General features: G+C 43.5%; 1 protein-coding gene across 1 annotated transcript in view; it reads left to right on the top strand.

Annotated features, from left to right (window-relative positions):
* The window catches only part of GOLGB1 (golgin B1), a 37,622-nt gene that overhangs the window by 2,473 nt on the left and 19,764 nt on the right, over positions 1-15,385 (top strand). The window contains exons 2-12 of the mRNA XM_017838906.1: positions 712-849; positions 2,912-3,008; positions 3,622-3,774; positions 4,092-4,244; positions 7,526-7,678; positions 8,631-8,753; positions 9,192-9,305; positions 10,902-11,313; positions 11,942-12,033; positions 12,344-12,440; positions 14,867-14,940. Of these exons, the coding sequence (XP_017694395.1) occupies positions 2,919-3,008; positions 3,622-3,774; positions 4,092-4,244; positions 7,526-7,678; positions 8,631-8,753; positions 9,192-9,305; positions 10,902-11,313; positions 11,942-12,033; positions 12,344-12,440; positions 14,867-14,940 (1,461 nt within the window). The 5' untranslated portion in view covers positions 712-849; positions 2,912-2,918. The remainder of the gene's footprint in view (positions 1-711; positions 850-2,911; positions 3,009-3,621; positions 3,775-4,091; positions 4,245-7,525; positions 7,679-8,630; positions 8,754-9,191; positions 9,306-10,901; positions 11,314-11,941; positions 12,034-12,343; positions 12,441-14,866; positions 14,941-15,385) is intronic.

The following is a 15,385-nucleotide window of genomic DNA, read 5'->3' as shown; positions in this document are numbered from 1 at the left end:
AAAGAGGCATTTTTGCATTTGGGTGGTTGTTTTCTAAAATACACCACGACCAAGACAGCAGGTTCAGTTCCTTGTTGGGGCATCGTGGGAGTGATGGTTTACAAAACTGTAAATACTTTATTATTGTTATAATGAACCAGACATTCCAGGTCTCTAAATGAGTCTCTGGTATTACCAGGTTGGTGAGCAGTTGATGCTGACAGAAGAAATCTCCCTGGCAGGAACTGTAAAGATGTATTATTCTGGAATTCCATGCCTCAGTCTTGCCCAGGGCCGGCTGAGAAGTGAGCAAAGCACCAGTACTTGTTTCACTGGCTGTTGTGTAGGTGCAAAATATGGACAATCCTGGTGTTCTGACTGTGCTTCTGGAGGAGTTGCATCCCCTAGAGCTCTTTGCAGGAGTCTGTCTGAGCTCGGTTTCTTGCTGCACATCTTTTTGCTTCACTAACTGCTGCTTGAGCATTTCACTCCATCAGCTAAAGAGACACAGCTCATGCCATTCAGTGTGAGAAACCAGGACATGTCTGCAAGAACAGGAGAAATCCAGGTTCCCACACAGAGCAGACTTTTTAGTTTTTGTGCCTATTGCAAGTGACCGACTGTAACAATCCTGGAGTGTACTGTGTAGGGTGAAGGATGGGCTTATTTCTTTACTATTGGATAATTTATTTCCCTTTTTTTTTGTTCTTTTTCTCTTCTCTCTCCATCAAGAGTCTTAGTTCATGCAAACTGTCAGTATCCAAGAGATAAAAAAGAATGGCATGAAGGACCTGTGTGTGACTACTCTGCTTTGGATACCTCCTTACTACTGAGTCAGCAGACCCGGGAGCTCCTGGGAGCCTAAAACAGGTTGGTGTTGTCATAGGTGTTCACATGTCCTTTTGTGCTATTGATGCTCTTATGTGCATTGTGGCATTTTCTACTTCTGCAAAATCAGGTGACTGCTACAGAAAAGTAATGCTCTGCTCCTCTCCATTGTCAGTATTTCCCACTTTTGAGTTGCAATCTAAGAGTAAAGATTTGCTTACTGAGACAAAGGGGGTCAGGAATGTGCAGATCAGTGTAGCCAGCTTTGGAAGCTGCCTTCTAGTGAGGCACAGGCATCTTGTCACATTAAAAGATTCCGTTTGATGGAGGTAATTGTAGTAATGTAAACTTGATCTTATGGCTAATGTGAGCTTGTCTGGCATCAGCTTGCACTACTGGAGCTTCTGTATTTGTGCAAATGATTTTGCCATTTACAGGCATGAACAGAATCTGTAGTCTTTCTGTTAAGAGGTGTCAAGTGTCACATGTGACCTTCATAGAACACTAGAATGATGATTCTGTGATTCTTAAGGGATTTGGGGAATTCAGTTGGTCAAATCCTTTGCTCTTAGCATGTCTAATGTCAGTCAGATTGGGTTGCTATGAGTCTAATCCAGTATTTTTAACATGTTCCCTGTGCATTTTTTTCCTGATTGAAGTTGCTTATGCTGCAGCTTGTGTCCTCTGCCTCATGTCCATCTGCTGTGGGCCTCGTAAGAAGTGTATGGCACTGTCTTTAGGTACCTCAGAGGTGGCTGTGGGGAAGGAGGAGCTGTATCCACTCCTCATCTGCCATTCTCAGGGCTGAGCAAGCCCAGCATTCTGAGACTCCCTGTGCCCAGTAACCCAACTCCCAATCATCCTGGGGGCTTTCTGCTGTCCTTGATTCAGTTTGTCCCTGTCATTTTTGTGTATCAGGGAGCTTGAAAGTGAGCCCTGTGCTTGAAATGTAGTCTTACAGGTGCTGAATAGAAAGGAGTAGTTGCTTTCCTGAACCTGCTGCCTGCAGTCCTACCAGTGCAGCTCAGGGCACAGCTGAGCTTTACTGTGAGTGTGCTGCTGGCTCGTGCCCAGCTTGGCCACCAGCACCTCGAGCTTGTCTTCTGCAACACAGTTGTGCAGCCAGCTGCTCCACAGCCTGGACGGCTCACACCCTTCTCCATCCCAGGTGTAGGGCTCTGTGTTTGCCTTTTCTGAACTTCACTGTGTTTCTATCCATCTGTTTCTCCAGCCTGTCAAGATCCTTCTGATTGGCAGGTCTATACTTTGGCTTATCAACTGCTCCTTAGAACTGGGTGAATTTATTGAGGTGGTTTGCATCCCACTGTCTTGGTTAATAATGGAGAATTTAATCTGTTGCTCTCCCCAAAATGACAAGTTATGTGTTGCTGGCTGGTACTGTTGCATATTTTTTCATTCTTCACGTCCACTTGCTGCATCAGTTTGGCTCCTGAATTTCAAGGAAAGGAAAGAAGGTGTGCTGAGCATACACAGCCAGGGAATGTATGCTCTCTCCAGACTGTTTCCCTGTGTCAAGGTCCTGTCCTGTCCTGTCACATATTTGATGTGCAGAGGTCTCATCATCTCTAATGCAACACACTTGCATCTGTTTAACAAACATCAGGGCTGAGTTCATCATTCCCACTACTTATTAGCAGAAAGCTTCTTCTGGGCACTTACAGGCCATGTTTGGCCTGTAAAGAAGCAACTTCATTTAAGAATCACCCTTCTTTTGAGTAAACGGGACAGATCATGGTTCTACAATGTCATTGGTAAGAAAGATCAAAATGAACTATGAGGATGACTTGACATCTGGTATGAAAATGTATTTTTCAATCATACATGTAGAGAGTTATGTATCCTTATGTATCCTGACACCAGCACATCCTCTTCTTTTATGTTCAGAGAGTCTGGCTGCTTTTGTTAATGGAATCGTTTCTTTGTTCCTGAGGTTTCACTTTGGCTTTTGTCTCTTGGCAATGGAGACATATTCCCTGCAAGCCTGGTCACTGCTGTAACATTAGAGACCAGTGTGGAGAGAGCTTATTCTTTTTAGCAATTTTGACTACCTGTAACTGTATTCTGACTCTTGGTTTTGTTTTAGGCTGAAGATGCTGAGCCGTTTGTCAGGTTTAGCAAGTACTGTTTTACAAGAGCTGTCAGGGGAGGATGGAGATGCAGTTACTGAACCCTCCAGTGCTGTAAGTACAGTGTTATCTAAAGACTTTCAGTTTTAACTGACAGTTTGGGGAGTGTGATTCATTAGACTGTGGTGAGAACTGCCTTCTGCTTCTTCCTTGCTGGCTAGGCTGAGCTGTCATTTCCACTGCTTTTCCTATATTCCTCAGCTCTTAAGTCAGCACTTTTGTGAGGCAGACCATAACCTCTCCAGTTTCCATATCTCAAGGTGATCCTAGAAAACAACCTAGAATTATGATGAAGAAAGACTTTTAAGAGTACTAGCGATTGTGTGTAGCAAAAAGGGGAGCTCTGCGTGGCTGGGTGACAGTGGAAGGCCTTATGTCTGTGCTCCCTTTGGTATTGAGACAGTGGACAGTGTGTGAGGGTGCCCTCGTTTCAGATCTGCTCCAAACTGTGGTGTTCAGCAAGGTACTCTTTGTTTTTGTGTATTGGTTCATGGTACCCTGAGCTTTCCTCCTGGTTTCACCTAACTGTATAGTCCCACGGGCTCCATGAAATGCCTGCAGGGGCCAGAGTGCAGTGTTTAGGAGTGGAGCTGGAGGTATCATTTGGATGCTGTGCTGCAAGCTGTTAATAGTTTTTTCCTTCAGAGCACTTGTTTCACTGTTTCAGGTACAAGCTTTGGAGCCAGAAGCAGAAAACATGGAGGAGGCACCTGAGGAGCTGTTGGAGCGCCTGGCCCAAACAGAAAAGCTGGTTGTTCAGCTGAAGGATTTGATCCGAGAAAAGGATGCTCTGCTCCAGCAAAAAGAAACTGTACTCAAGGTATCACTTCCTCCTCTGGGGACCAAGAGTAAAATGCTCCTTCAGCTTTCTTTGCAAGCCAGTCTCTGGTTTCTTTTGAACTCTGTCCCCTGGGTGCTCTGTCCTTGAGAAGTGCTGGGGTAGAAGCTACGATTTTGATCTGTGTAGTGTTTCAGAACAAATTTGTTTTGTGGATGTGTTTTAAATGGTGCTGTTACTGCGGAGGTAGGGCTGGATAGAGAATGGCAGACTTGCAAGCTGTGTAACTTCTCAAAGTGGTGCATCCCGGGTGACAGCAGGAGGCTGAGGTGCAGTCACTTTGTGTCCTTCTCTTACAGGAAGAGCGAGAGGCTGCGGATGCGAAGCTGATGAAACTTAAACTTCAGGCCAAAGCCAAACTGGCCACTCTGAACAAACGCATCGAGGAGCTGACAGGGAAAGGATCACCATTGCCTACACAGGCCTTAGCAGAAGAGCAGGAGCATCCCAAGGTCAGGAGAACAGGGCCACTTAAAAGCTGGAGCTTCTACTGATAACCTGGTGCTGCTGATGTTTCAGGTCCCAGTGAGCCAGCAGGTCCTATTTGTCTTGTCATGTTCATGGTTCCAGCAGGGATGTCTGTGCCTATGCTGTAGGAAGCTGATCTGTCCAGCTTCCTTGTACTGCAGATGCCCTTGGAATGCTCACTTTGATCTCCTTAAGGGCATGGGCCAGTTTCCCTTGCATAACTTTGGTAATCCATTGTAGCCAAGGTCTTTCCTGCAGGAATTGTGTGTCTGTCTGAGCTGTCAGTTCCAGTGTTACCTGTTATGTGAGTATAGCAAAGGAGTACAAGAACAAGGAGGTCTTTAAAACTAAAAGGCAATAACTTAAATATTAAAAAAAATACATATGAATATATTTTCCAGCCATGTAACTTCCACAGCCACCACAAAGTTTTATGGTTGACAAGCCATGATTGTGTAACCCTAGATAAAAACTGAGGAGAACCAAGACATTAAAGAAGCTGTAAGCTACTAGCTAGAAGCTCCCATTGGAGCTGGTAGTTTTTGAAAACTTAACTGTCTGCTGACCACATAGTTTTCTTTAAAAAGTTAGTAATATTAAGCAATGGAAATGGGGTAGAAGTCCAAAGAGAATGCAAGACATCAGATGATGTTCATTAAACAAGAGAAGATAAAGGTTATTTCAGACACTGAAAAAAAAATTAAAACATTATAGGAAACATTAAAAGGTGAGTGTGAGAGCTGTCAGGTGAGAGGTGACTACCAGTGGAGTGAAGATTGGTTCTATGACTTGTGATGACTGTTTTTGATTGAGAGCATCATAAAAATCATAGGAATGTGCTACTGTAATTCATTTCACAATGCCATCTTGAGAATCTTTCTTAATGCAAAGCACCATTTCATACATGAAGAATTGGAGGATCTTGAGGATTGTCATAATATAAAAATAAAGCAAAATTTAACAAGTGCCCAGTCAAGCACTTGCCATGTCCTGCCACTGTATCCTGCGAGGCCACGAGCCACATTTCCTGGCTGTGGAGGCCTTGGAGGCTGTTCAGCTCTGTCACTGGGCATTGCTCTCCTGCTGCTGAGGCTCTTTTTTAGCTTATCCATGTGCAGTGTGTGTGTGTTACAGCTGTGTGCTCTATGTTACTTTGTGCAGACTTGCTGTTGAGGACTGGTGAGTGCTCTTGCTTCAGAATTCAAATTTATCACTTGAAGAACATGTTGTATGTTCTGCTCACTTGAAATCAGGAGAGAAATTCCGAGAGCAGCAAAAGACTTTCTGTTCTCCTGTGATGCTGAGAGCTGCAAATATCTTGGTTATTTAGTCAGCTAGTGTCAGAGAGGAAACATTTCATTCTACAATTGTATGAGGAAGGTGAGCACCAAGAAAGTGGGAGAGCTGTTAAAGTGAAAGGATAGTGCAGGTGAATGGATGAATGTAAATAAGCCATTAAGAAAAATGGCCTTTTAATTAGAGGAATGAGGTCTTGGGACAGTCTCCAGTGGACATGGTATGGGCCAGAGCCTTATTTGGTTTGAGTTAGGACATAGTTTGAGTGAAATCATATTAAGGCAGTTACCTGCAATATTATGTATTTGACCCAGAAAGCATTTTCTAGATTCTTTCTTGTAAGGTTAGACCTACTGAGAACCTACAGAGTCCTTTATTCACACTTATTTCCCCAAGTAGATGCTGTCTTGAGTAATAGTGGTATTTCCTAGACAGATACCCTGTCATTTGAAGATGAAAAATTTAGATTAGGTTTGCATGTTGTGCTGAAGCATAGAACATTAGCAAAGGGCTGTTTTTTTTCCTGTTCATGGTGTGGGCCCTATGGGAAGGCTGTATTTTAAATATCTAATTAGTGCTATTACTTTCTGGGCTTTTAGCAGAGTGCCTCATTTTGAGAAGAATGGAAATATCAGTTTGTATCATTCTATGAGATAGTATTTGTATACAGAACAACTGAGGCACCTCTTAAACTTTAAAAGTGGGTAAAGATAAATCATGTTCAGGTATAAGAGCTTATACATTTTGGAAAAACATCGTGTTTGAAAGCTTGAGCTGTGGAAACTTTGTGGCTGTGCTGCTCTCCTCAGTTGTGGCACTCTGTGTAGTCACCAGTGTGCAAGGACTTTATAAGAAGCTTTTCCAAATTCGACCATAAAAGTCAATCCTGAAAGCTAATTACAAGTAAGCAAACTAATCCACTCATCTTGCCCCCTGGCAACTGCTCTGTCCCAGCATTATAAGTTATGTATATCCCTGGCTTCTTATGGCTTCCTGCATTTCTGTTCTTTCTTTTCTGTCCTGTTCTATTTCTAAACTTAAATACAATTAAAGCTTTCTTGTCTGTCTGTCTGTTCTACCTACTGCCAAAGACCATCTCTGTAGGTGAAGCATCTTCTGAGGAACAGTAACTTCTTACTTATTACACTGACTTATAAGTCCTTCTAAAAGCCTTCATAAATTTTTCAGAATGGCTTTAGGGACATAAATACTGTGTAGAACCCCTGTGTTATTGGTGGTCTTTGACCCAATACCTGTCAGAAGGAAAAGGAAAGAGGTGCATTTTGTATTTATTCAGTATGAAATACCCAACACTGAGTGCAGAAACTGGGAGTGCTGAGATGAGAATGTAGAGGGTGTTTGTCCTGCCCAGTGACAGGTGATGTGCTGGACCTGCCCTCACACAGGTGTGAAGCACAGCTGTGGGTTCAGGGACCCCACTCAGGTGTGAAGCACAGCTGTGGTGTCCTAGAATGTTTAGTGTTGGTCCCTTTGTCACATGGAGAATATTCTTCTATATCGAATTAAAAAATGTTTTTATCTCTGGTATTAAAGAAATCTGTGATGGTAAAAAGCCCCACAAATCAAGGTGGTCATACTGTAAATTATGTATTAAATTGTGTTTAATAATCTGATTTACCTTAGTTTATATGGTAAGCAGTCACGGACGATTAGCTGTTCCAAGTGATTTGATGCTTCCCACTTAAAGGTGTCTTGTGCATTTTGTGCATATCTGCACAGAAATAGGGAAAATAGTTACTTAGCATAGGACAACTTCATTTAAAGAAACAAAGGAAATGTAAAGTTAAGAAATGAAGCAATGTAGTAGAAATAAGCATCTGGTCAGGAGTCAATGGTGCAGTAGCATTCTACTTTGTTGTGTTTTTTTTTTTTAAATTAACCAGTAATACTGACAAATTTACTTTCTTCTGTTTATCTTCTTCCCAATTCTTTCCTCTTGCAATGTCAGAATAATGAAAATACGAGTGAAGGGCACAGAGAGGAAGTGGAAGTACTGAAAGAGCAGCTCAGGGAGCGAGAGGAGACTGTTCAGGACCTGAAGGAACAGCTGGCTCTAGCCAAAGTGAATCTGAAAGATGCTGAAATCAAGTATGCAACACAGGTACAGAAGTTTTTTCTGTTCATCAGTTTGTGTGTTTCCCACCCCACCACTTACACTAGTATGATAGAACAGAACAGTGCTTACACAACTGGTCTTTAATTCCCTTACCCTCTATTTTTTCAGTTTTGTTCCTCCTCAAATCACCCTCCTCAAATCACCTAGGTCCATCAATTTCCATGCCTTTGGTTCCTCCTCTAAATATTCAACAAGCCTTTCCCAATCCCCAAGTGCTCTTCACCTGCCCCCCATAGTACATCCTCTACCCCCAGGCCAGACCCACCCTTGGTGCAAAAGGTGCTCCACAGGTAAGAGACAGGTTTCACCCTTGGACAGTGGGACTGATGGCTCTCTGAGGAGGGGAAAACAGTCCCTGGAAGGGCCTGGGCAGATTGTCCCTTCCTCAGAGTTGGAATTTTGGTTCTTCCCTGCCTGCCCTTGCTGTTCTGTGATGGGCTTTGCAGTAACTGGGGAGCACTGCAGTGTTCTTCCAGCTGCCAGACTGTCCGTTCTGCTGTGGGTGTGCAGGGCAGCAGCTCATCACAGGCTGTAACAGCTGCTATCAGATATTGTAGTTATTTATGGGAAGAGTTTTGTTAATACTCTAAATTGCAGGTTTAGCTTTTGAACTGTGAATTGGGCTGCATCCTACACAAGTAGAACCCCAGAAGTTTTATGAACTGTTAATTACAGAGTAATCATACGTTTTATTGTTCTGCGTATTTGAAGATGAAATTCTATGCTTTTTGCTTGCTGGGACCTGAAATATTATCAGTTATTTTTTTTATACATATATTAGTATGATAAAGATACCATTTGATCAAGGTGCCACATAGGATTGTCAAGCTGAAAACTTCGTCCCACACACAGTACACCAGTGCATGTTGAAAGCAAGCCTGTGTGTCTGTCAGCCAACCTTGTTGGCTCGTTTTTATTTTATGGCTTATGTTTTCAGCTGAGCTCCCTGCAGGAGGTGATTCAGGAGAAGGAAGCTCTTCTGGAAGAGCAGATGCACCAGCATCAAGCTGAATTGCTCAAGATGGTGGCCCAGTCAGATCTGGAAGTAGAGATGCAACAGGTATATTTGATATAATAATCTTTTTATGGGAGGAGGAGGGAAAAGGAATTTTACCAGAAGACACCCTGAGAGAGCAGTTTGCATTAAAGTAACTCAGAAGGGATGAGAAGGGAGATGATTTGATTGTTTGGAGTTTTTTGGAATGCTAGTTCAGACTTTGAGTCCTAGCTTTGATCTGCTGGTTTGCTATCAGTTGAAAAGAAAGAACAGTTAAAAAAAATGTATTAAATCATTGTGCTCCCGTTCCCTATTTGTGAAGCAATGGTGAGCTCTTCCTACTGCACCAGGGCTCCAGAATTGGTGTCTACACAGATGAAGTGATTTAGGCTATTAAAGTAACTGTGTTATGAAAACTAGGTGTATGGATGAAACAGGGAATCTGTGTGCCCGTCTCGTGTGAGCCCCCCCAGTTCTGGAACAGCCTTTTCTCTCTCACAGAACCTGCGCACGCTCCAGAGAAAGCTCGAGGAGCAGGAGGCAGCTCTGCTGGGGCGGACTCAGGTGGTGGAACTGCTGCAGAAGGAGTTACACTCTGCTGAACAACAAAACCGGGTACCTGGTCATGCTTTTTATTGCTTTGCTCTCGTGTGTGTGTGGTGGATGGTGCCTTTGTCAGCAGCTTGGAGGTTACCAGATTAGCTTGTTTCTGGTGCCGGGTTTCCATCTTGAAACCTGGGGCCTCCCTCAGGTCAGGTGTTAGAGCTTGCAATTGTGTGTGCACAGCTTATCATGGGGTGCTGCAGCTGCCACCTCTAGTGACCCAGGTTCTGGGCAGGTGGATGGGGCCTGCATCTATCCATACCCACCCTGCTCACTGGACTTTCAAAGCCACCAAATAGACAAAGCTTTGCCAAAGGCAGAAGTGCCAAACACAGTGCTGCTGTAGCCTCAGTGTTCCTGGACTGCAGTGTCCAGGCCAGATTAGAGCAGAAACAGATATTCTTCAGTAGGTCTTGCTGATCTGGTGACACAACTTCTGGAGTGGGATTGGCTCTCACTGTGTCATTTTAGAGCACGAAGAGGATGAGATCAAGTCTGCACATATATGAGCTCCTTGAGATAGGGTTTAGTACACAACCTCTTAAAAGGTTGGTTTGCAGATAGAGGATGAGTGGTTTTTTCGTTTTTCCAACATCTGAACTTCTGAAAATTCTCTTTAGAAGAGACTTACACTGAATCAGTCTCATGTTCCTAGGCTGCATGATCTCCAGCCAGTCTAGTGCTCGATCTCACTTGGATCATTTTTACACACTTAGGCCCTGTGTATTTTTTTCCCCTTGTGTCCCAGCCAGGCACAGCAGTGGGTCCTCTTACCACCAGGAAGAGGTGAAGACCCTCAGTGAGCTGACTTGTGCTCACCACTGATTGCACTGCTCAGCAGGGTGTATCATGGGGTGGTGGCATGGATATCTTCATGGCATTGGTTGTTGGGGTCCCCTGACTCCTCCTCGGTGTTTTTGACTTCCCTCATACACATTCTGTGGCCAGAAGGAGGCCTGGTATACATACCAACTTGAGTCCATGCAGCTGAAGCTTCTCTTCCTACCAAGAAGTTAAGAGGAGCTCCTCAGCAGAGTCCTCTGGAAATTAGCTATGCTGACTGTCCACAGGTCCAGGATGAGGAAGTTTGACAAAAGGAGTTTGGGCAAGTGTAAAGTCTGTTTCTGTTTCTTGGTCATCTTAAATCTCTGGTCAGTGTCAACCAGCTTTCTGAGATCTTTCTTAAAGCGGTGAGCACTGTGTGGAGCACTCAGTTTGTTACCTCCAGGTTCATACACACTTTTGTTCTGGTTTTTTAGTTGTTGAGTTCTCCCTCTTTTGGGAAGCTTGCTTTCTTCTAAAAGAGAACTCATGGCCACTATTCTCTTGCTTCTTTCCTTTGAATTGCCTTCCACTAAATCAAGACTTATCTTTTCTTTACCAAAATGACAAGGAGTTCTTCCTCCCAGCATTGCTTTCTTGCAGTTTGCAAATAGTAGGGCTGTTTCTTTCTAACAAATAGAAATTTATGACATATTTGTTTCCTCCTTTCTGCTACTCAGATATTTTAAAAGGATTCAATGGAAATCTTAAAATATAACTCAGGTACTGTGCTTTTTCAAGGTATTGAGCGAGTTGAGGGATAAATTAATTTGTGTCACTTTACAGACACTCCTAGATCAGTGCCAGAAGATGGAAGTGGATCTAAGCTCCGTGAAGAGTGTGCTAGATGCGGAGAGACAAGAGTCTCGTGATCTCAGGGAGAAGATGGAGCTGGAACTAGCTGAGAGGAAGCTGTCTTCCCATCGCTTGCAGGAGGAGGTGCAGCATCTCTCAGAACAGCTGCAGGAGGCAAGAAGAACCCAAGCTGAACTAGAGGCAAAGTGTAAAGATCTGGAGCAGGAACACAGGCTGGAAGTGGAAGAGAAAAAGCAGCAGATCAGTTGTCTCCTGGTGGCTGAGCAGGAGCTGCAGCGTGGTCGTGCTGCCCTCTTGGCTGAGAACGAGCAGCTGAAGCGGGACCTTGGCCGGCTCCTGGAGCTGTCTGCGGAACACGGAGCTACAGCACCCAGAGCACAGGGTGAGCAGGTTCTCAGGACCCTGGGCTTCGTTGGGTTGCCTTCTCTTTGGCTTTGTTTTTATAGTTGCTCATAGGAATGGCTTGGGGGATTGCACAGGGATATAGGACTGGTGGTGCTGTCCCAAACCAAGGGGATCTGGTGCGATCCCACCATTCTGTCCTTGGCATCTGCAAGAGGAGGAGCAGAAGAGCAGGGCAGCAAATATGGTGCCTTCCTTGGAAACTGTCTCAGCCTCTTCTCTCTTGGGACTTATGGATTTCTTAAGCCAGATGTATTTTTTAGTTGATTATATTAACTTGTTGGATTTTTTCCATCAACTTATAGAAGTCCTTTTTAGATGTGCTACATTCTTCAGAGTCTGAATTTCTACTGAAATTTTAAGTAAAACAACCAAGAAAAGCAAACTATACCATTTTCTCCATAGACCTGGATTAAAACTAATAACATTGATCTTGCTTCAAGCTCTTATTTCAAATTGATTTTCTTCCAGTTGCTTTTTGGCCTGAAACTGAAGCAGTGACTAAGAGATAAGGGATCTCATAAACTACTGTGCATGTGTGTAACTTGGATGTAGTTCAGCAAAAAAGATGAGAACACACCTTAACTCCCCTTTTTCCCCTCCATTAGATGAACTTGTACAGAAATCTGAAGAATTTGTCTGCTGTCAGAATGAGCTGAAATCCCAGTCACAAGTGCAAGTCTCTGAACTGAAGCAGCAGGTGTGATATTTTCATATGATTCTCATGAAATTTTCCCATATGTTGAGGAACTGAAACCAAATTAAATGTCTAGAACTCCTTTTTTTATCATGCATTGCTTGAGAAAGGCTCTTCTTGGTTCTCTCAGCTGATGGACAGACATGTTATGACTGTGGAAGCCTAAGAAGAAGTAGGAGTTAATTTGAGTAATTTAAAAGTTGCCAATTGATTTTTTTCTGTTTTTTGAGATTAACCAAAACATTGAATACTAATGTCTTTTTATAAACTGTATTGAATTTTATCTTTCTCCACCCATCCTGTGTTTTAACAGGATAAATCAACTTCACAGGAAAAAATAATAGATCAGGAAGATCAGAATGAGACTTTGTTCCTACCCACAGAAAACTTGGAAAGACAGAAGACTGAAGGTCGTATGATTACCTTACCTATTTTAATATTCTTAAAATATTTAAAAATTATTCTGAAATTAGATTGTACAAAATAAGATATAACTGAGGTAGTAGTTTCCCCCTTGTACAAAATGGTGACAGTCTGCAGGTGGTACTTCTGGGGGGGTATTTTTGATGGCTTTTGCTGAAATAGTAAAGGGCCCATACATATGCCACGTATACAAAAACCTCAGACAGTGAAATTGGTTTTGAGTGTCTGTGCATGTGGACTGGTAGCAGCAATATCACCACTCTGTCAGAATTATTCTGTAAAGCAGTGGATTCCCTCAAGTGTTTCCTTTAGGGTCTGGTGCACTATGACAGTAGACTGTCTTGATTTTTACAGACATAGATTCCTTTTTTTCTGTCATTCAAAGCTAGAACCTCTTCCTAAGAGTCCTGGTGGAGAATAATCAGCAATAACCCAGATTCCTGCAGTTCTGCAACATCTCCTTTCTCTCTTTTTGTTCCATAATCTCAGAGATGCAGGTCTTCAATGGACTTCAGGACATCACTTAGAATCATGGAATGGTTTGGGTTGGAAGGAACTCATAAAGATCACCCCTCCTGTGCTGGGCAGGGACATCCTTCACTGGGTCAGGGTGCTCAGAGCCCCGTCCACCTTGACCTTGAACATGTCCATTGATGGGCAACTGAGAGCTTCTCTGAGCAACCCAAAGAGAAGCAGGCCCTCTTGAAAGGCTGCAGTAAGGCCTCCCTGGAGCCTTCTCCGCACTGAACAACCCCAATTCCCTCAGCCTTTCTTCATGGGAGATATGTTCCAGCCCTCTGATCATTTTTGTGGCTTTCTCTGGACTCACCCCAACAGATCCATGTCTGTCTTGTGCTGGGGGACCCCAGAACTGGGCGTAGTGCTCCGGGTGGGGTCTCACGAGCGAAAAAGAGAGTGAGAATCATCTCCCTCGACCTGCTGCCCACACCTCTTTTGGTGCAGCCCAGGGTGTGGTGGCTTTCTGGGCTGCAGGCAGACATTGCCAGCTCCTGTCCAGTTTCCAGCTCACCAGTATCCCCAGGTCCTTCTCTGCTCTCAGTCCATTCACCCCGCACTCTGTGCTGGTCCTGGGCATTGCCCCAGCCCTTGCACTTGGCCTTGTTAAGCCTTGCCCTGCACAAGGGCTGCATGGCCCTGCTCCTCAGGCTTCTCCGGGTCCCTGTGGATGTCATCCTGTCCCCGTGGCGAGTGGACTGTCCCGCTCAGCTCGGTGTCACCCAGTGTGCCGGGGGTGCCCTCCACCCCCGGCTGTGTCACTGGCTGAGGCTCTAAACAGTGCTGGGCCCAGTACTGCCCTTTGCAGGACACCACTTACTGCTGCTTTCCTTGTGACCACTGAGCACACCACACAGAAATCCAGCTTTTAATCTGATACCATGCCCTGAGTTATGACTGAGTACATCCAAAATGCATCTGGAAAACTTTCATCAGCTTTCTTAAAAAGCAGCTCCTTCCTCTGCTGAAAGCCATTCCACCTGAAAAATGCAGTGACTCAGAACGTTGTCATCTTGTTGCTTAAAACATCTTTCCCAATGCATGTTTAGCTGCATATTTACTTCAAAACAAGGTTTTTTTGTTGTAATTGTTTTCAGAGGGTGTGCTGAACACTTGGTTACTAACTTTTTTTCAGATTTTAAACACGGGGAGATGTAATTCCTTTAAAAACCCCCACCAAAATATTAATGAAACATAAAAAGTCATCATCTTTCAAGCCTGCTCTGTAGGTTCTCAATACTTTATTACTCCTCTTCATCTTGTGACAACTTTTTGTTAGTCTTATTTAAAGTGGGATGCCTAAAACTGCTCACAGTACTCCATTCCTAACTTGAATAGTATGAAATAAGGATTTATATTTATATTATAATAAGGAATTATAGTAACCTTATATTTTGCAATTTCTGATAATTTTCAAGCAGACCTCAACAAATGCTTTCAAATAACTGTCGTTGTTTGAAATTTAAAGGTTCTTGAGATCCTTGTGCAGTCTTTTAATTTCCATGGGTTTAGCAGTGCATTATACCAGAATATCTGTCACTCTCTTTACATCCATATGGATTCTTTGAACTTGTCTTGAGGCAGCTTTTTGAGTGATGGAAGGTCTCCCTTTCTGCTGCATAGGACAACATTGGGTTTATCTTTTTCTACTCTGTCTGTATGACAATTGTTCTTTTCTAAAAGATGTTTTAAAAACAGCATGCTGTTTTGGTGGTTTGCCTCTAGAAAGAACCAAACACATTATCCAATGACAGTGTTTTATATATCCACTACATAAGTGTGTACTAACAGCCACATGTCCTTTCTCTAAAGCTCCTGGAAGAATATCCTGTCATCATTAATATCATTAAGCAGAGTCTTAGTTTTCAAAGAAATTTCTTGTGTTTGAATGTTTCAGAAGTACCACATTTCCAACTTGTTCTCCAGGAGCCTCAGCAGGAAGCTGTGATCATCACAGAAGATGCAAACCAGGTAAGGATTAAGCGGCTGAAATAAGCTAAAACTAAAATAGGTCAAGGACTGGCCTTAAAAACAGCTAAGCTGTGATGGCCTTTTTTTATCAATCCTCTTTGGAAAGTTATTATTAACTGGATTAATGGTCAAGGCAGATATAGGTTCCAAATACTGCTTGCACTGTGTTTGTGTCAGACTGTTTCCCTTTGCTGGCTGTGTGGAATTCTTGTCCTTCACCCACCCAATCCATATTTGTGCTATTTTCTACCTCTTGTGAGTTACTTCTTCAGCAAAACCATAGGCTAAACTGAGACAGGTCTCTGGAAACACAATTCCAAAGGCCTTGTCCATTCCCACTGCCCTGATGGGCATCTGGCAGACTGACTGGAAGTAGCTGTGTGCTCGTGGAGCGGGAGCCAGGTTGATACTGGCCTCATCTTCTCCCACTGTGGACAGCTGCAGG

Source organism: Lepidothrix coronata, unplaced genomic scaffold (assembly GCF_001604755.1).
Source record: "Lepidothrix coronata isolate B3197 unplaced genomic scaffold, Lepidothrix_coronata-1.0 Scaffold368, whole genome shotgun sequence".
NCBI lineage: Eukaryota > Metazoa > Chordata > Aves > Passeriformes > Pipridae > Lepidothrix > Lepidothrix coronata.
Note: the sequence above shows the minus strand (reverse complement) of the source record. Positions and strands in the feature narration are given on the sequence as shown.